This window comes from Rhipicephalus sanguineus, chromosome 4 (genome assembly GCF_013339695.2).
Source record: "Rhipicephalus sanguineus isolate Rsan-2018 chromosome 4, BIME_Rsan_1.4, whole genome shotgun sequence".
Lineage (NCBI taxonomy): Eukaryota > Metazoa > Arthropoda > Arachnida > Ixodida > Ixodidae > Rhipicephalus > Rhipicephalus sanguineus.
In genome coordinates, this window is record NC_051179.1 from 207,569,933 (window position 1) to 207,591,559 (window position 21,627).

Genomic DNA, 21,627 nt, shown 5'->3' on the forward strand with positions numbered 1-21,627 from the left:
TTTCGCCTACATCGGAAATGCAGCCGCCGCGGCAGGGATTCGATCCCGCGACCTTCGGGTCAGCAGTCGAGCGCCATAACCACTAGACCACCGTGGCGGGCCTCGGATATGAGAGAAAACGAGTACAGAGAGAAATTAAAGGAAAAGAGAGAGGGAGAAATAGGTAGAAAGAAAAATAAATAGAGAGAAAGGAAGAGAAGAAAGAGAAAGAAACGACAGAAATACAGAGAAAGGAAGAGATAGCGAGAGAGAAATTGATAGAAAGAAACAGACACAAAAAAGATAGAAGAAGCAGAGAGCAAGACATAAAGAGAAAGAAAGAGAGAAACATAGAAAGAGCGAGAAAGTAAGAGATGGAAAGAGAAAAAGAAATAGGAAGAAACAGAGACAAAACAGGGATAGAAAAAAAACAAAGAGAAAGAGAACCAAAGAGAGGAAGAAAGAAAGAGAAGAATAAAGAGAAACGAGGAAGGCTGCCCTGCACCGCTGTACCGTCAGGCATGGCAGCAGCTGCCTTAATTTTTCGTTTGCAAAATCATTCCCTGCAAGCAATAAGTGTCGCCAGCGTTTCTGTCTTCCATTTCACGAAATAATTATTGGGTCCGCCGTGGTGGTACAGTGGTTACGGCGCTCGGCCGCTGACCCGGAGGTCACAGGTTCGATCCCGGGCACGGCAGTCGCATGTCGATGGAGGAGAAATGCTACAGAAGAGTGGCTTGCCGAACGAGTGATAAATGCTAGAGGCCCGTGCACAGTATAATATCAGTGTATCAGTGGCCGTTAAAGAACACCAAATGGTCGAAATTTCCCGAGCCCTCCGCTACGGCGTCTGTCATTAATCTTAAATTGATCTTGGCATGTAAAACCCCAATATTATTATACTGATAAGTGTACTGACGTGAAATTTCAAACCATTCTTCTTGTGTTACATGAAAATGCTCACAACGCAAATGCATCTAAACACGTATAGGTTAAGCTTCAAACATGGTATTTGCTACCAAGAAAGTATTTTTAAGAATATATGAAAATAGCTTCGCGTATTGTTGCGGTGCATATTGCGCTCTAAATATTATTGAGAGCGAACTATGGAACGAATGAAAAAATGGAGAATTTTTTAAAAAGAAACGCGATATTTATATTGATTTTATGGTCATTCGCGCTGCAACGAAACAATGAAACCGTCTTCCTACATGCAGTGTAATAGAAAAATACAGTTAAAGAATCGAGCTTTTCAAAACAAAAAAAAAAGGCTCATTTTCAAGATATAAGATATACATAGATAGAAAAAGGAATCTCCGGTCCCAATTTGAACAAAAGTTTTGTATAGAACACTACTTATGTCGGTCAAAACACGGTTTCAGTATTATGTGTCTCCATTTCTTTGTTTTTTTTCGCAAAATATGTCCACCCAAAGTGGCCTATGCTGAGTGTGCTGGCTTCAGCGCCTTTGCTGGTAGTTATCAGCTTGCATTGTGCGTAAATCTACAGTCAGATTTACGCACAGAACAGAGCGAGATAAAACCACGTAAATTATTTTAAAAGAAAGCGAAAGCATCAAAGTTAATATGTACCGATTTTTATTATCCTCATTTTAACTTGCTTGCAGCAATAAATCCCTGAAATACAGGTATTTTGTGCAATTTGCCAAGTTTGTGATTTTTTTCTTCAAAAGTGCTTCGACAAGCAAAAAAATAATAGACTCGTAAGATTGTATTTCACTTCTTCTTTGAGGAGAATTATTATTGTGACCATGAAGTGCACCGTTTTTTTGTTAGGTGCGCTCAAAATTCAGAAATCGCGAAATTGGCGGAAAAGTGTTTTTTTGCGGCCAAAGTTTGTATATTTTTTTCCAGGCGAACAATTTTTTTTTCGCGAAACTAACTTCGAAACCATTGTTTTGGGTGTAATGCCTAGACCTACAGTAAATTTCATCAAAATCGGGAATGGCGACCGGGACCCCGTGTTCGATCTTATTTGGACACACCGAGTAGGTGTAGGAGAAATGACTTACCAAAATTTTTTTGGATATGGTTTTGGAACAAGGAATACCCTGGTTGAAAAAACTTATATTATGCAACCTCAATCTGTAGCGCACATTCTTTAGAAAACGATAAATATTGCGATCTAGCTTCAAGGGATATTGTGCACGTTGCTTTTTGAAACAAGCGCTTCTTTTTATGCAAGCATCGCTTAATCTCTCGGGTAAACCATGACTTGTCTCCTGTATCACAGATCCATTTTTTTTAATGTATTCTCCCTTAGCCTTACCAGTCCGTCACAAAAACAGATCCAGTTGTCATTGAAAAAACAAGTTTCATATGCTTCCAAGAATGACAGGTAAAATAAAAAAAGCTTGAAGTTGAAGCCTTCGGCATTCGCTTTAGAATAATCATAAATCTATTTTCTTTGGCGCAGTTTCTTCACAGTTTGCGCATTAAGGGTGCAATGAATAACAGAATGGTCACTGATACGCTCTAGCACAGGGGTCGGCAACCTTTTGAGCTGGAGGGCCGAATTGCATGAAGCCGACATGGCGGGGGCCCGCACGGCAAAGCGGGGAAGGGGGGGAGGGTGCTTTGCAGGCAAAGGGAAACAATTACACTAATTCATAATACTGTACAAAACTCTGATAGAAATCATGTTTATTTTCAGCAGTCATGTGAGAAGGTTGCAAGTTACAAACATAGGTTACAAGCAAAAATTTTTTTATTGTGCGTTTTGATGCTGAACATTCTTAGCCAACTCGCAAATATCTATATTGAGGTTGCTCACCGACAGACTCAAAAAATAGTGGAGGAGTCGGAAACGCAAATTTGATTTGATGGACTTCATACTCGAGAAAGTCTCTTCGCAGACACATGTAATACTGAACACAGTTACCATGACTACTGCTAGTTTCATCAAACTCGAAAACTGAGTCCGTGAGATCAGCGTAAAACTTCAAAATGCGTCTTTGAGTTCGTCGTGTGTATGCGGATCAGCGTGTTCGAACTGGCACGTACTCCCACCTTAAAATGATCCTGAAAGACTCGGATGCTACTCGAATGTTCTGAATATCAGAAAAAATAAGTTCGAACTCCCTCTATAATAGCGTAACATTTGACAGAGTATTACTGTAGGAAGCGGTGTCCTCGTATCTCACACAAAACTTTTGCAGCCAGGGAAGTGACAAAGATTAGGCTCACTAGCCTGCTGTTGGGAAAGGCCAAGTTTCAGCTCAAAAGCCCGTCTGCGAGCATGCCGGACACGAGTTTCCCTTTTCCTTGGATGAAGGTCCTTCACTGGCCTATTATTTCCTTTGTGCGTGCGTGCTCTCCTTCTCTCCGTGTCTTTACTTTCTCTCCTGTTCCTTCCTTCGACCAAAAATATTTCTTCCCTCCTTTTTCGTACCTGTGCAAATAAAGAAAGAGTGAAGACGTTATCTGGATAAATGCGAAAATGGGGGACAATGCTAACTGGAAGATGTCATTCTTTACTCCTATCTAGCTCCATTTGAGGTCAAAACTGTCAGATATGAAGTGACAAGAGAGGGGGGAGGGGGGGAGTTCTGACGTCGTGCCAGGGGGCGCATAATACTGCCCCGCCGGCCACAGGTTGCCGAACCCTGCTCTAGCACATCTACGGTTACACGTTCGGAATGTGTTGTTAGAATCAAGTCAAGAATTGCATCGCCACGCTTCGGTGTTTCAATAATTGGAGATAAATGAAAATATTCTAAAAGGTCAATGAAATCTGCACATTCGCGTGTGTGTCGTCTGTCAGGTGAGAACAAAGCGGACTACTCTATACCTGCCAAGGTAAAATCACCGGCTAAAACGACGGGGGAGTTATTATATGTGGATTGAACGGAGCCTAAAACACCCTGCAGTTCCTAAGAGAAATTTTATAGAAAATCGGGTGGCCCATAGCATGCTCCAGTAACCAGAGTTACAACTGAAAAGTAGCATGCAACCCAAACAGTTTCAAGTATACTATCGGTAGGCATAACTTTATCTTTGATATGCTCTCTTACGGCTACTACGACACCGCCTCCTTTTTTGTTCTACGCGGTATTTACGAAAAATAGTGAAATATTTTGTAATTTATAACTCGCAGTTGTCATAACTCCGGGAGTTAAGCATGTTGCTGTTCCGATTATAACGTCAGCACTACAGGCGTGAATGAAGGGAGCATGGTGGTCATTTTCACGTGACCGTCTTCGTCCCATATATAATTTTTTTAATTTTTATGAGCTACACAGACATGACTGGTATTAAGTATTTCTTTCGTGAGACACCTCATGCGGTTACCTTGTATTAAAACGTAACCGTGGAACAAAAACTTCATTTCAGAATCGGCGTCCCGATTTTATGCACTCTGGATATCAGTATCGATATGTTTCTGGAAACCTGCAGCCAAATGCTCTTCACAAACGACCCGTATTGGGGAAGGCCTTCTTTCAAATAAATGACAACGTTAGCTGTCATCTGCCCGCTCCAAACTTCTTTACTGTCCCGGTCCTTGCTGGACTGAATATTGTGACTGTGGCCGCTAGCTGAGGTGAGCTTGAGACACATGGTCTAGCGTTTGCGGGGGTGGGCTGCTGCCGCCCTCTAAAGGGCTAACACGTACACAGTTTGCAACCTAGAACCTCAACTTACCCCTCCATTATTCACTAGTGAGGAGCATGCGAGGTGCCGCGGGCGCATGTCGGAGGTGACTCTGCCAAAACTCACCTTGCACACACAACAAAGCATCTGTGTGCAGCGGTAAGCCAGCTTAATCCGTAACTAAATTCCACAATTAGCAGGCGCTGTTATGAAGGCGATTTCTCATTGCCTGATTCCCTTCCACCACGTGCAATGAATACTGCAGTCATCTGCCGCATTCGACGCACACTGTGTATAAATAACATTAGTTAAAAAATATCTCAGTCATTTCCCGAGCCGTTCATTTCGCCTCCCGGTATCACATGCCTTCCGCGTCGCAGATAACGGTAAATACATGAACACCTGAGAGACGACAAGAACAAGCGTAATCTCTCATGTATTCGTCTTTTTTAGCACTAAAGCACTAAAATAAAGATATCGTCAAGTACTCACCAACTCGCCCAGGAACAAGTCTCATTTGAAAAAAAAAAAAAAAGGTTGGTGGGCCGTCCGGAAGGCCGAGTCTGCCACCTCGAGTCCAGGGACTCCGAGCCGCCACATGAGGCCACCAAGACCAGATTGCCGCCCAACTTTTTCTTCTGGCGGGATGTTGCACTTTCTGCAATACTTGAAGGCGAAAGCCTGGAGCACGCTTGGTTATGCATCAATCAATATAATAAATAATTTTTACTATCGGGGACTAGACTACGTGCAAGACATAATGAGCAGCAGCGTGAGGTCATGAACCACCCCTCGGGCTTGGTGAGAAAACACATCCTGGGGATAGGCAAACATTGCTATAAGCGTCTCAGCCAAACCTTGAAGTCGTGCGCTGCAAGGAGAGCTTACCAGCGGAGCGTGAAGCTGCCATTCTCTCAGGAGCCCTCTTTTGATGCAAAGGCTCGTCCTCACTCGCTCCGGAGCGGCGGCGCCCGCTGTCTGACGTCGAGCAGTGGGTCACTTACCGATAAGCAGGCCCGTAGCCAGGAATGTTTTCCGGGGGGGGGGGGGGGGGGCACTTGCTGAAAACCCTCACTATTTGAGAAAACACCTATTTTCATCATTTATTGTTGGTAAAAACACGTACTTCACCAAAATTTCGGGGGGAGGAGGGGGCGGGCCCCTGCCCCCCCCCCCCCCGGCTACGGGCCTACCGATAAGGTAAGTAGACTTACCTGTCTACGTGTCTCTTTCTGTTGTGTCCGTTCCTCTGCGCTTGCTAAGATGCACAAGTTCCACACCCACCAACTAGCCCAAAGTTCAGCGTTGAATAGCTGACACAAGTCAAGTGCGGCGTTTGGACCACATGCGCTTCTTGCCACGGGATGCCACCACGTGCCGGCGCCGTGCTCCATCGTCTGCTACAATTATACAGTGAATCAAGGAAAGAAGATGGCTTTTAAGGGATCGTTTTTCTTTGTTAGACACAATATTAATGAGAACTAACAGACAATAATGCCAAGGAAAGTATAGGAGATGTTATGTGTAATAATTGGAATATAAATGTGAAGAAAGCAAAGTGGACGAAAATATAACTTGCCGCCGGCAGGGACCGAACCTGCGACCTTCGAATAACGCGTCCGATGCTCTACCACTGAGCTACGGCGGCGGTCATCCCCCCGTCCACTTTATAGGGTATAGGCTATATATAGGGTATATATATATTGTGAAGAAGAAGATGCGCCTCCATCCAGCAGCATCGCCAACGCTCGGCTCGCTCGGCTCGTGTTTCAGATCGCCGCTGTGCCTCTGGACGCTTCTTCTCGCTCGCTTGCCGCTGACGACCATTACGTCTTTCAACGACCAATAAACCTCTTCACATTTGGTGGAGGGTGCTGTTCATCCCCGTCGCTACACCCTGGAGCTGCGTAGCCGGACGCTACCGCCGATCATGACTGACCACGCAAACCCACCGGCGCCTTCGTCCCTGTCCGTCACCTGCACCGGGCTTTCTCGGCTCCGGGACCCAAAGGTCTTCAGCGGCGCAGATGAGACCGACGTGGAAGACTGGCTTGACCACTACGAACTGGTGAGCGCGCATAATAAGTGGGATGACCCCGACAAGCTAGGCTACGTCATATTTTATCTGACTGGCGTCGCCGAATTGTGGTACAACAACCACAAACAGAACATCCCCACATGGACCGTCTTCAAGACGTCCTGCTCGGAAGTATTCGGTCGACCAGCTGTCCGCAAGCAGCGCGCAGAGCAACGCTTGCGCGTCCGCTCACAGCAGACTGGACAAAGCTTCACAAGCTATATTGAGGACGTCGTCGACCTTTGTCGACGTGTCAACGACACCATGCCCGAAGCTGACAGGATCAAACAAATCCTGAAGGGCATTGACGATGGCGCATTCCAAATGCTCTTGGCTAGGAATCCGGGCACAGTTTCAGAAGTCGTCAGCTTGTGTCAGAGCTACGACGAGTTGAAGAAGCAGCGCGCTCTGACTCGGCAGCCTCCACGGGGTGGCGAGTCGCTGTGCAGTCTCGACACCATGCCTGACCATTCGACGTTGCTTCAGCAGGTTCGAGACTTCGTCCGCGAGGAAGTTGCCCGCCAACTTTCCTTAATGCCTTTTACTCACGAGCCTACCACCCGTCTGCCCACCCCGCTCCGCACTGTTATTTCGGAGGAGGTTGCCCACGCTGTTCCCCTTGCGCGCCGCGAGCCGCCTCCATCCAGCCCTGTTCACTACGCGCGTGCATCGGAGCCTGTGGCCGCTCCTGTCGCCTATGCGCAAGCCGTGCAGCCTGTAGCCCGCGCCCCTCACGTATGCTCACGTTCTGCGTAGGCTTCCGCAACCACCTTACACTACGCACTCGCAGCCCACGCAACCGCCTGTCTATCCTTCCACTTGGGCAGCACCGACAATCGCCAATCCATGGAGGACGCCTGATAATCGACCGATTTGCTACGCCTGCTACACTCCTGGACACGTCGCCCGCTATTGCCGCCGTCGCCCCAAACTTTCGGCGACCGTGCCCGGTCGTCGCAAGCCGGAAGCCAGCCCTTCCTCCAATACGTTCCTGGCCCATCACCGCGCGATGCCCCTACTCACCGCCCTGACTTCCAGCCGCAGCGCTCACCATCTCCTCGGCGGCGATCGCCGTCCCCCATGCGTCGCCGGCCCGGACCCTCCGACCAGGAAAACTAAACGCCGCAGTTCAAGAGGCAAGAACTGCGCCATCTCCGAACTGTCCAAGCCCTCACTCCTCCCCAACTAACGTGGTCGCCATAACTGTTGAAGGTGTTCGTACTTTTGCCCTTGTGGACACCGGCGCCGCCGTTTCTGTCATAGCCGCTAATCTCTGCCGTGTATTACGAAAGGTAACGACGCCGCTTTCGGGACTGTCGCTCCATACCGCAAGCGCGCAGCAAGTGACGCCTCTCGCAGCCTGCACTGCAAGAGTGGTCATTGAAGGCAATCTGTACATCGTTGAGTTCATTGTCCTTTCTGCCTGTTCGCATGACGTCATCCTCGGGTGGGACTTCCTATCCCGCCATAATGCCGTCATCGACTGCGCACGCGCCGAAGTTGAGTTTTCCCCATTGTGTGACGCCCCATTACTTGACGCTCTTCATCAGCCGCCCAAGCTGCTCGTTCGTGAGGATACCGACATTCCGCCTGGCACTTTCGCACTGGTCCCTGTTTCCTGCAACGCCCACACCGACGCTACAGTCTTTTTCACGCCGTCCGATGTCTTCACGAGTCGTAGAGCTCTGCCGCTACCTTTCGCAACGATTGACATCGCCGCCGGCAGCAGCAATATATTCGTCTTGAATCCGCTCTCTGCACCTGTCACGCTGCTTGCAGGCGAATGTCTCGGCCGCGTGGAAGATCTCGACTTTTCGTCTTTGGTTGACGTCCCGGATGACTGCTGCGACCCACCAAATGCCCTGTCGGCACTCGGGGAGTCATCCAGTGATATATTTTCCAGTGCCATCGCCGATACCCTCACCCCTGCTGAACACGCTGACCTACTTGCTCTTCTGCACGAGTTCCGGAATTCTTTCGATGTGTCGCAACCTCAACTAGGCCGCACGTCGCAAGTACAACATTACGTCGACACCGGTTTACACCAGCCGCTGCGTCAAAGACCATACCGCGTCTCCGCTGAAGAGCGCCGCGTCATTAACAACCAAGTCGAAGACATGCTTCGTAGAGACGTTATTCGACCATCGCACAGTCCCTGGGCGTCTCCTGTCGTACTGGTGCGTAAGAAAGATGGATCTATCCGGTTTTGCGTGGACTACCGTCGTTTGAATAAGATAACCCGCAAGGACGTCTATCTTTTGCCGCGCATTGACGACGCCATTGACACCCTTCACGGAGCAGAATTCTTCTCGTCACTGGACTTGCGGTCTGGCTATTGGCAAGTTCCTATGGCTGAAGCCGATCGCCAGAAGACTGCGTTTGTTACACCTGATGGCCTATACGAGTTTAACGTCATGCCCTTTGGACTTTGTAACGCGCCTGCTACGTTTGAACGACTTATGGATAATACACTACGTGGTCTAAAGTGGTCTATGTGCCTGTGTTACCTCGACGATGTCGTGGTTTTCTCCCATAATTTCCCTACACACCTCTGTCGCCTCAGGCACGTTTTGACTTGTCTGACGAACGCTGGCCTTCAGCTTAACCTCAAGAAATGCCGCTTCGCTGCCCGGGAGCTCGTCATCTTAGGCCACATCGTGTCCAAACAGGGCGTATTACCTGACCCTGCAAAACTTCGTGCAGTCGCGGAATTCCCTAAGCCCACGACCATGAAGGAACTTCGAAGTTTTGTAGGTCTATGCTCCTATTTCCGGCGCTTTGTTCGCAATTTTGCGTCCATCATGTCACCGTTAACCCAGCTTCTTCGCGGCGACGTGAACCTCTCCTCCTGGTCCTCTGCATGTGACGTAGCCTTCGCTACACTGCGCCGCCTGCTCACTTCCCCACCTATTCTTCGTCACTTCGATCCGACGGCTCCTACCGAAGTACACACAGACGCCAGCGGGGTCGGGCTTGGCGCTGTCCTCGCTCAACGAAAGCCCGGCTATTCCGAATACGTCGTCGCCTACGCTAGTCGCACGCTGACGAAAGCCGAAACGAATTAGAGCGTGACTGAAAAAGAGTGTTTGGCTCTGGTGTGGGCGCTTGGAAAGTTCCGGCCGTATTTATACGGCCGCCCGTTCGATCTAGTAACCGATCACCACGCGCTTTGCTGGCTCGCCACGTTGAAGGACCCTTCTGGCCGCCTAGCGCGATGGGCACTTCGCATCCAGGAGTACGACATTCGCGTCGTATACCGCTGCGGACGCAAACACTCTGACGCTGACGCCCTCTCCCGCTCACCTTTACCGCCAGATCCAGCGTGCGCAACCACATGCGTCCACCCCTTGTCATCTCTCGATCTCGACTCCATTGCCACCGAACAACGTCGTGACCCGTGGATCGCTTCTCTTCTTGATTATCTATGTGGAACATCCACCATTCCTGTATCTCGATCCCTCCGTCGTCAAGCTTCCCATTTCACCATCCGCGATCAACTGCTTCATCGCCGCAACTACGCTGCCGATGGCCGCCGATGGCTACTGGTCATTCCACGCAGCTTGCGATCACAAGTATGCGCCTCTCTTCACGACGATCCGCAATGTGGCCATGCCGGGGTGTTCAAGACATACGAGCGCCTTCGCCATCGCTATTACTGGCGCGGCATGTACAATTTTGTGCGGAAATTCGTGCAGTGCTGTCCTGACTGCCAACGACGCAAATCGACACCTTTACGTGCGACCGGCGCATTGCAGCCGCTTCCATGCCCTGCCAAGCCATTTGATCGCGTCGGCGTTGACCTCTACGGTCCCCTTCCAATGACCGCAGATGGCAACCGGTGGATTATCGTGGCTGTCGACCACCTGACACGCTACGCCGAAACTGCCGCTTTGCCTAGCGCTACCGCTCGGGATGTCGCCTCTTTCATTTTACGTCACTTTATCCTTCGACATGGCGCCCCTCGAGAGCTCCTTAGTGACAGAGGCCGCGCTTTTCTCTACGAGGTCGTCGAAGCTCTGCTCTCGGAATGCCACGTCATTCATCGGACAACCACAGCATACCACCCGCAGACTAACGGGCTCACGGAACGGTTTAACCGCACCCTGGGTGATATGCTCTCGATGTACGTCGCATCTGACCATACCAACTGGGACCGTGTTCTCCCTTATGTAACATTCGCATACAACACCGCGATACAAACAACTACCGGATTTTCGCCTTTCTTTCTCCTTTACGGACGCGAGCCTTCACATACTATTGACACCCTACTTCCCTACCGTCCTGATGCTTCCGAGTGTCCACCTGTCTCCGAAGCTGCTCGACAAGCCGAAGAGTGCCGCCAGCTCGCCCGCACGTTTACCTCGCAAGAGCAGCAGCGACAGAAAGAAAACCGCAGCACTTCACTTCCAGACCCTAGCTATGACCCAGGGTCTCTCGTATGACTCTCTGTCCCATACCAGACTCCGGGACTCTCCTCGAAGCTCGTTCCAAGGTACGAGGGCCCTTACACCATCTTGGAGAAAACCTCTCCAGTTAATTTTCTTATCGAGCCAGTTTCTCGATCGGATGACATGCGCCGGCGTGGACGTGACATCGTCCATGTTTCCCGCCTCAAGCCGTACCATGAGCCTCTACCTGAAACTTCTTAGGTCGCCAGGATGGCTCCTTTTTCAGCGGGGGCGATTGTGAAGAAGAAGATGCGCCTTCATCCAGCAGCATCGCCAACGCTCGGCTCGCTCGGCTCGTGTTTCGGATCGCCGCTGTGCCTCTGGACGCTTCTTCTCGCTCGCTTGCCGCTGACGACCATTACGTCTTTCAACGACCAATAAACCTCTTCACAATATATACAGTGAGTCATACTCGCGCACAGGAATCGCGCACGGGAAAGAGCGATCGCGTGTCATCACGTGCCCTCAAGATAATGACGTGCGCTGACGTGTCTTCTTTTCCCCGTGCCATCGCTCCCTGTGTAGCTTCCAGCGCACTAGTCGCTACAAGAGGAGAGGAAGCGCTTAAAGGGGCCCTGCAACACTTTTTCAGCATGGTCCGAAAACGCTGCCGATCGGTAGTCGAGGCTCCTGAGAACACGTGAGCCAAATAAAATAGCGCAGCACGGTGCCTGCAATTTAGAATGAATTCTCAAAGTCAGCTAGAAAAAATTCAGGGACACTTTGTATATTCCAAAGTGTGCTCGGCGAAAGCCTGTAGTCATTCGACTGACTATGCCATGGTATAGGGGGAATCCACATTCTTGGGGCGCTTCTCCGAACTGCTTGCTGTGGAATCATCACCGGGCCGCTTGGAAGCCATCCGGCTAACTCGACTGCTGCAACGAGACGACTGACGAAGGAGCGTTGCCGCGTGCGCTCCTGTGTCATCACGTGATTGCTGAGAGAGAGAGTAGGGGGGAGAGGCCACAACTGGCACCGTTCCACGACACGGACGGAAGCCGCGAGTATGAAACATTAGAGGCTTTCGCCTTAAAAGCGGTCGCTTTTCTCTCGACAAATTATGCCATACACCCAAATGGCCGCACTTTATACACAATACTCCACAGCCATTGGCTGATTTGAGCATCGTGAGCTGCATACTTACCGCGGCCGCCGCGGGATGCCGCCACGTGCCCACGCTCGCGGTCACATTGAATGTAAGCCACGCATTCGAAAAAAAAGAGAAAGTGCTCAAGGTGATGACGCCCACTGACGAACGGACGCATCATCTTGCTAACATGTCATCCCCCGCCCCTTCCCCTCCTGCTTAGGCTCACTGTTTCAAAGGGAGAAAGCGCTTAAAACGCGCGACAAATCCCTGTAACTCCGCTCCTACTTGGAGAATTCTAAAAAAATTTGCGGCAGTCGATTCGTGAGGCAATAAACTTCTTTAATGAAGCCATTCCATCATTACTTGGAAAAGTGTTGCAGGGTCCTTACAGTGCGCGCGACAAACCCCTGCAGCTCCGCTCGATGATGACGAATTCGAGAAATTTTTGCGGTAATCCATTTGACAGGCAATAAAGTCCGATACTGAAGTCATTCGATAATTTCTAGGAAAAGTCGTTGATGACCCCTTTAAATTACCTTGGCGTTCTCATTCGATCCTGTCGCTCCTCCCTCCCACCCCCTGGAGCTTTCTGCACATGACGTGGTGTTGCATTGCCTCCGGTATCGGCCCACCTTTGACGAAGCTATTTAATTATTGACGTCATCTTGTGAAGTCATGTAGATACGCATTGTGCGACGTCACGACGACGTCACAAACTACAGGGATTTTTGAGGCATGACGACGTCATTGATGATAATGTGACTTTTGGTACCGTTCGTGTAGGCGCCGTAGGTCATTTTTACGTCTCGTGAGAAACAGAAGGTTTACACCTTAATGAAAAGAATCCCACTTCGTCATTGTGAAAGCTCGGAGCCGAGGCAATAAAGAAGAAGAAAAGATGATCTCCTCGTGCAGCATGTGTCATGAAACGCTTTCGCGGAGCGGAGCTGGCCACTTGGAGAGTATAAAAAGAAGCGGCGTTCGCGTCACTCGGCTTCCTGATGCGAAAGCTATACAAAAGCGAGTGAAAGCATTGCTTTGATTACTTAATCAAAGAAATTTAGTGGGTTAACTAGCTGAAATAATTTTCCAATGTTAATTCATGAAAGTTAATTATACGACATAGTAAACTAAGTGAGCAATGGGTTAGTGATCGTTTGCTAGTGAAAGTGACATTACAGAGAGTTAGAGTTAATTAGTTAATCGCGTGCACAGTAAAATAGCAACATCGGATAGCTTTCGCCTTTGAGTCGTCTTTGGTGAATGCATGGGGGATCCTGTGAGTTTTTCATCTTGTCTTTCGACAGCATCCTGGCAGTGTTTCGGTAATATCACCATAATGCGCATTTATTCACGGGGTACATTCGATCGCCCGACTTGCAGCGAAACGCCTCGGAAAACTCGTCCATATTCATGGCCGGCACCTCGCAGCGGTACCTGCCGCTGGCGTGCCGACCGCTCTTGCTGCCGCCGTAGTAGCACCACTTGGCGCACTGGAAGACGAAGAACAGCTGTCGAGCGGTCAAATTGACAGCCGGCAGCACGACGTCGCGCTGCGACGGCGCGAGCGTGTCAAAGGCACTGAACGCCATCAAAGTCCCACCGAGGTCGGCTAGGTTCTCCGAGTCGGCTGTGTCGTTGAGCATATCCTGCCGGGACTGCGGTTCGATGTGCAGCTGTGCCTGCAATGCGGGAGTTAAATGTGCACAGCTTAAACCATTTAGCGATGCTTAGGTGGTACTGCAGGACTAGTTGGTTGTATGTGATCCTCAGAACAGCAGTGCGAAATCTAAGAAACACGGGCCAACAATGGTTCACATAACACAGCCGCCGACACACAACATAGGCGCATCTAACGATGATTGCGACAGTCAATGCGTATAGCATTGTCATTGAGGAAGTGTTTCTTAGACTACTTATCTGCACTCGCGTTGGATTGAATGGTGAGAAGTCAACACTCCGTCGGCGCTTTGAAAACACGCCGGCTTGCACAAAAGAAATGACAAAATGTGCACGAAGTACTTTAAAAGGAAGAAGAAAAGAAAAGACAAAGAAAAAAAGAGAAACGTGTCGTTCGCTATAGGAGGCTGTTCTTTACAAGGTTGAAACTAAGACGGCCATCGCTCGGAGTCCTTTGAAAAGAAACTCAGCACCGTGGCCCAGTTCTGAATTGCAAGCACCTAACCCAAGGTTCCAACTGCTTTCGGCCTACGGACATCATCTGCTGTGAGTGTCGTATTACAAACTGCCTTGGTAATCAAGCAGGGTACGTGGGTCTGCCGAAGTAAAGTTATATTTTGATAGCGTTCTAAACATCTTGATTGAGGTGTCACCTGGTGCGTTTGAACCATTTCCTGCCATTCGTTTCTGTTTGGGATATGCTTCTGTAAGCTTGTATTCCGGTTAGGTCAGAAAAATTTGGCTATAGGTCCTGTCGTCTATATATAGGGTTCTCATTGTTTCTATGGATTTGAGATTTGTGGTGTTTTAATTCTAAAAGAGCCAAGTCCACTTTAACTGAAACCGAGAAAAACGTAGTTTCTTGCTACTGAAAATATGGTCGGGCATGCTCCAACAATTTCTGCCAGTGTGCTCATGTCACCAAAATACCTCAAATCTATATTGCGGCTAAAATATATATAGCCCACTATCGTTACTATTCAGGAACAAAATTTTGATTTGGGTCTTATAGAGTGAAACATTTCATTTCGTCTTGAATTAGCTCGTAAAAGAAGTCTAAATCACCGCGAATGAATGATATATAAGTATAGCTTCGAATAACAGAGATCTGAGCTTGTTGGTAAGTAATAATTCGAAAAAGACAGGGCGTGCAAACAAGGACACAAGAAAGAAGTCACGGCACCACAAACGCCGACAACAAGAAAAGAGATGCACAACGGCGGAAAAGAAAGAAGGCACGAAAACTTATCTGCGCATGTTCATGAAATAGGCGAACCTATCAATCCGGCACGCGTGGTGGTCTATACGTGAAAGTTAATCGACGGTTGGCTCACGCATGTGCTGCCACTATTCTCGATATGCTATGCTTCAATCATCAGGCGCGTTTCTTCATTTCTATGCTGGTCCAACACTGCGCATTCATCGAATTTTGGCGTGCACTTACACTTACACATACGTCCAGGGAGCCAGCGAGGCGTTGGCTCGGATTTTTAGAAAAGAAGGCGTGCACATCGCGCACGTGCCTTCATCCACGCTGGGCCGCTTCCTTCCCCGCCCGAAAGACCGACCAACAAAGGACAGGGCGCCCGGCGTCGTTTACAAAATACCGTGTGCCGACTGCCCCTCGTCATACACCGGCGAGACCAAAAACTTCCCCGAACGGATTAGGCAACACGTCAACGACGTCCGTAAACTCAACAAAGAACGCAGCGCCGTCGCCGAGCACGCAGAGACGTTTGACCACAGAATAGACTTCAACGGAACCGCCATCCTCGAAAGTGAAACCAAGTGGAGGAGGAGGTTACTAATGGAGTCGTGGCATATACAGAGGACCACTCAAAATATCAACCGTTCACTCGGAACTCTCCCCCCGGTGTATGCGCATGGGCTACGCTCCTCGGTAATGCGTGGGGTCGTTAACCGCCGCGAGAGTGCCTTAAAGAGGCCTCTGCCAAGCCGCCGCAGTCCCCCCTGAGGAAGGAACCGAGCTGGTTCCGAAACGTCGGGTTTTTACGTGTCTTCGTAACTTTGGTTGGAGAATAAATATCAGTTATCTCAGTTTACTTACCCAACCAGACAGACTTCTGTCTAATGTTTACCTTCAATTCAATCAGCCAGGACTTCGGCCGCGATACCATGCAGCTAGTCAAGCGCTACATACGCATCAAGGAGGGAATATCAGTCTTCAAAACTCATCTGGACTTCAATCGCACATGCAAAGATAGGAAAGTCGTCCCTCAAAGCCTACGCCTGAAACGCCCTGTCTCGACCCCCGAAGGTATGGAAATCGTCATGAGAGCAGAACAACGGCTGGTCAACGCCCGCCTGCACGAAATCAACGCCTCTCTACGGAAAAAGGAATTAGACCTGTTCTTCGCCAAGCGTAAACTTCAGCACCGAATCCCTGGATTGATGCCTCCGATCGACGCATTCGCGGACTCCGTGGCGGCGTCGTCTGCAGACAGGCATCGGACCGCGCAGGATAGGAAACTTTCTCACCTGTTGGACCGGGGTTCGCCCCAAGGCAACCAAAATCCCAGGTTTGTCACCAATTTGTCATCCCGCCCACTCACTAATCGGGAAACTTCTGTTCTGGCAAAGGGACGCGGGTATAACGTGTCAACGATGCCCCCTTTATCGAAAGTCGTCGCGGCTGTAGAGGAAGCCGTCCAGAGTGTGAGGCCAAGCGCCAGAGAAGAAATTAGACTAAAATCAATTGGAATCCTTTCGAAATTGCCATCACAAGGGAAAAAGAACTTGACCGCAGAAGAGAGCAAAGCCCTTCGGGAACTCCGACAAGAGCAGAGCATTGTCATCCTCCCCGCTGACAAGGGCAACTCAACGGTGGTGTTGGACAGCCGGGACTATGACCGGAAGATTTCGGCCCTTTTAGAGGGTGACGCATATACGCAGCTAAAAAAGGATCCGACGAAGCAAACTCAGACTCAGCTAAACAAGCTACTCTCCGAAATTTTCAAGCACCACCCACAATTAAAAGCACTCTACCTAAGTCTAATCTGCCGCAACGGCTCCGCACCGAGTTTCTACGGACTACCCAAAATTCACAAGCCTGGCGCCCCCCTCCGACCGATCGTCGACTTCACTTCCTCTCCACGCCGAGCCCTTTCAAGCTTCCTGCACCGAATCATCGCCCCTCTCACCCGGAAGACCCCAACTCATGTCCGCGACTCCAGCCACTTCGTGCAGCTAGCATCACAGGTGAGCATCGACGAAGACGAGAGCCTGGTCTCGTTCGACGTCGTATCTTTGTTCACCAATGTGCCGGTACCCTTATCTGTATCCTGTGCCCGTGCTGCTCTTGAGGGTGACGATGGCTTGAGTCAAAGGACCCCACTCACTATTGACGAACTCTGCCGCCTACTGGAATTCTGCCTGTCCAGCACGTATTTTTCCTACAAAGGAACAATCTTCAGGCAAAACAGTGGAACCGCAATGGGAGCCTCCATCTCCGTCACAATGGCAAACCTGACCATGGAACATATAGAAAGGGAAGCACTTGGCTCCTTCTCGCCGCGACCCAAGCTCTTTCTTCGCTACGTGGACGATTGCTTTTGTGTCGTGAAGACATCTGAAATTGAAAACTTCAGACTGCACCTAAATTCCGTTCACCCAGCCATACAGTTCACGGTCGAGTGTGAACGCGACCGCACCCTCCCCTTTCTCGACGTCCATGTGGCAAGAAGGGGCAGTGACTTGGAGTTCTCCGTTTACAGGAAGCCGACGCACACCGGCCGATACCTTCAATACGATTCGTCCCATCCCTCCACCCACAAGGCCTCCGTTGTGTCCACATTACTTCAGAGAGCCAAAAAGATATGTTCCACTGACACGGAACGCCGGAAAGAAGAGGCCCGCGTAATTGCGGACCTCAGAAAAAACGGTTATCCCAGAAATTTCATTCGATCCGTCGCCCGCCGCGCGGAGAAAAAGAGGTTACGCGACTGCCAGCCAGCATTGACGAACAGCTCTCCAAAACGCGTGTCGGTCCCATACGTCCAGGGAGCCAGCGAGGCGTTGGCTCGGATTTTTAGAAAAGAAGGCGTGCACATCGCGCACGTGCCTTCATCCACGCTGGGCCGCTTCCTTCCCCGCCCGAAAGACGGACCAACAAAGGACAGGGCGCCCGGCGTCGTTTACAAAATACCGTGTGCCGACTGCCCCTCGTCATACATCGGCGAGACCAAAAACTTCCCCGAACGGATTAGGCAACATGTCAACGACGTCCGTAAACTCAACAAAGAACGCAGCGCCGTCGCCGAGCACGCAGAGACGTTTGACCACAGAATAGACTTCAACGGAACCGCCATCCTCGAAAGTGAAACCAAGTGGAGGAGGAGGTTACTAATGGAGTCGTGGCATATACAGAGGACCACTCAAAATATCAACCGTTCACTCGGAACTCTCCCCCCGGTGTATGCGCATGAGCTGCGCTCCTCGGTAATGCGTGGGGTCGTTAACCGCCGCGAGAGTGCCTTAAAGAGGCCGCTGCCAAGCCGCCGCAGTCCCCCCTGAGGAAGGAACCGAGCTGGTTCCGAAACGTCGGGTTTTTACGTGTCTTCGTAACTTTGGTTGGAGAATAAATATCAGTTATCTCAGTTTACTTACCCAACCAGACAGACTTCTGTCTAATGTTTACCTTCAACTCTCGACAATGTAAAGATAGATTAGATGGTGAGCCTCCGGTTAGCGATCTCGTATGTTCTAATAATCTCTGGTTAATGCATCGGCCCGTCTGTCCTACGTAGAAGCGGCCGCAGCTGAAAGGGACCTTATACACCACACTCGTACGGCAGTCAGTGAATTTGTTGGTGTGTTTTACGAAACAATTATCGGTCCGCTTCTTGTCTTTTACTCGCTCTTTCTTCCTGTACACAGCGGCACAAATCTTACCTAGCTTATTGGCAGCCGTGAAAACAACATTAACGCCGTATCTACTTCCTACTTTCTTTAGCCTGTGAGACACGCAATGAATGTACGGTATACCTGCGACACGTTTCTTCCTATCGTTTTCTGCAACCATGCTTGGACTTAACATAACGGACTTCTTTAAACGTTCAGCGATAGTGGCCATTGACACAGGAGGATAACCTACATATAGAAGACGCGTAACTTGTGCGTTAAAGCTATCACTCATTTTGTGCTCACACGACTTCGTGAGGGCAGACTTAAGGCAGGACATGGCTATACCGTTCTTTGCAACCTTCGAATGGCTTGACGAAAAATTTAACAGTGGTTTTGAATATCTAGAATACTGCCAGCATACGCGGTTTTTCTGAAACGTTAAGCAAATGGCTAGAAGTTGTATTGCATTATCCTGAGGCAATTCTTTAGTAAAGTTCAGCCCTCGTACATTTCAAATTTTTCGCTCACTGAGGTTACCACGGTTTCAAAGCCCTCACCCGTACAAAAAATCAAGTACTCGTCCACATAACGAAAAAACCTTAATAATAGAATACCTAATGCCTAAGGCGCCTACAAACGTTTTTCAACCTTGCTAAGGTATAAATCACTAAGAACCGGAGCAACATTCGAACCAATACCTATCTCTTATTTCTGCACATAAACGCCTTCCTTCCAACCTACCAGCGTCGACTTTAAATACATGGACATAATTTCTCAAAAAGCTCCCGTAGAAACACCATATTTATCGGTGAAAACCGTCTCGTGCCCTTGTTCGTTAATACATTCATTAACACATTTTAACAAGTCGTCATGCGGCAAGAGTAATAAAGGTTTTCAATATCCATACTAAAAACTTCACAACCGCCGGGGTTCTACTCTGAGAGGAACTGAACTAGCGCCCAAGAATTACGCGTACGAAAAGGGCCGGAAAAACTCAAAGTGGTTAAGCAGTTCTGCAAATAACTAGACACATCGACTTGCCAGGTGCCTTTCTCAGAAATAATTGCTCGAAACGGAATCTCGTTGTTATATGTTTTCGCTGAAAAAAGAAACAATTCTACAGTAAGTGACTTAGCCTTCTTGACATTACAAGCTATTCTCTCACGATTATGTCTTAACAAAAGGTCGAGAGTACGTTGTCTAACTACCAATGGTTTATGTTTTACCATCCTAAAATTCTTTTTTATGGCTGTTAATGCTTTTTCTCAGAAAAAAATGTCCGGCATAATTACAAAACACCCTTCCTCATCTGCTGTGCGTCTCTTGAGTTGTTAGTCAGCGTTTGTGGTGTCGTCACTTCTTTATTTTGTCCATGTTTGCACGCCCTGTCTTTTTAGAATGATACACCAATATTCTGTAACAAAATTAACACCATCATTGTGCTTCCGTCGCTGCCGTCCGTAATTGCATGGGCGTAATGGCGATGACTAGATTTGTAGAGCGAGTGGTCCTTCGAGGCAACAGGCCCACCATTCTGGATTGTCAGCAGCGTTTTCTTGTTCTTGGCGTCTATTCAAGGCCCTCAAAAAATGCTCCAGCTTTTTCATCTTCTTTGTGGCTCATTTTATGCCGCGCCGTTTCACATCACTTCTTCTTGTTCAAGGTCAGTACCTAGTATCCTCATTTCCGTTGTCTTCTATTTCAAATATGCCGTCTTGGAGCGAAAGAATGGCATGATACCGTAGCGCTAAACTCTAAAGAAACACTCAGAGGCAAAAAGAAGTAGGGAAGTCAACCTCTTACTCTTTATATTCGTGTTTTGTCCTACAACCTCATGTCGTTCAGTAAGTACTAACTCGCCCAAGAAAAACTAACTGTAGTACCAAAGCACGATAGCAAAGCAACTAGGACACAAGTGAAACATATTGGATGCGGCCACGTTGGTTTCTTTTTGCTCAAGATTATTGACGCAGCGCTGGTTTAATGGATCTGGCTCAGTTTAATTGAAACAGATGTAGGATTTGGCTCATTTTTTATTCGAAACTGCCTTTTTGAGTTTGCGTTACAAGATGGAATTGTGCCATTTTTATTACAATTATTTTAGAAGTGAAAAATACATAGGCGCGCCTTCAAATTCTGTGAAATTTAGCCCAGTTTTGGTTTCTGGATTTGGTTCTTTTAGGCCACATTTGTAAGAAACGACATCGGGGTTGCTGAAGAAAGCAACGCGAAGGTAGCTAAAAAACTATTATATATTTCAGTAAAATATGAAGCGTGCAACAATGTTTAGACGAGAGGGAAAACATTGGCTTTAGCATTATGGAGCGGCTTTATTGTTTTCTTGTTCACTGCTTGCGACCATCTGATCATAGTGATAATTGGTGGGAATAAGTGACATTGTTCCAGGTGCTGTTGCACTCTGTCATATGCCACGTTATAACAAGGCGCTGTAGCCCGTTCTTACCCTTTTGTGCGATTCCCGCAAACAGAGCGCTTCATTGAGGTAGTGCTGCATCGCCTCTGGCGTTGCCCAGCTGTGAGCTTCGTTATCTTCATTGTAGGCGAACCCTTGGACGTCGAACCCGTGCATAATTTCGTGTCCGATAGCCTATGTTACGCATAAGAAAGGAAAGGAAAAGTCATTTGCTAACACATACACACACCATCATCTACGATAGAGGACGAATCTTGTCCCATTTTACCGCATTTACAGTGTACCCCGTCGGCCTTTTTTTTTACCCTCATAAATAGGCATGTTGACACCGCAAGTGTCGACAGCGCCTTTCACGTTGACCACGAATAAGCCCTTTCTTACATCCTTTCAAACAGAATTGTCAAGGTCTTTTCGCGGTGCAGTTAACGAGCAGTACTACAATG

The 21,627-nt window shown here is 48.7% G+C and overlaps 1 protein-coding gene across 1 annotated transcript; it reads right to left on the reverse strand.

Moving 5' to 3' along the window:
* Positions 1-13,537: 13,537 nt before the first annotated feature.
* On the reverse strand, positions 13,538-21,348 carry LOC119392012 (neprilysin-1-like). The gene is made up of 2 exons (XM_037659648.2): positions 21,215-21,348; positions 13,538-13,889 (listed from the first exon to the last, which is right to left on the reverse strand). Exons 1-2 carry the CDS (start codon positions 21,338-21,340, stop codon positions 13,539-13,541), a joined length of 477 nt encoding a protein of 158 aa, XP_037515576.2. The 5' UTR covers positions 21,341-21,348; the 3' UTR covers position 13,538.
* Positions 21,349-21,627: the final 279 nt, after the last annotated feature.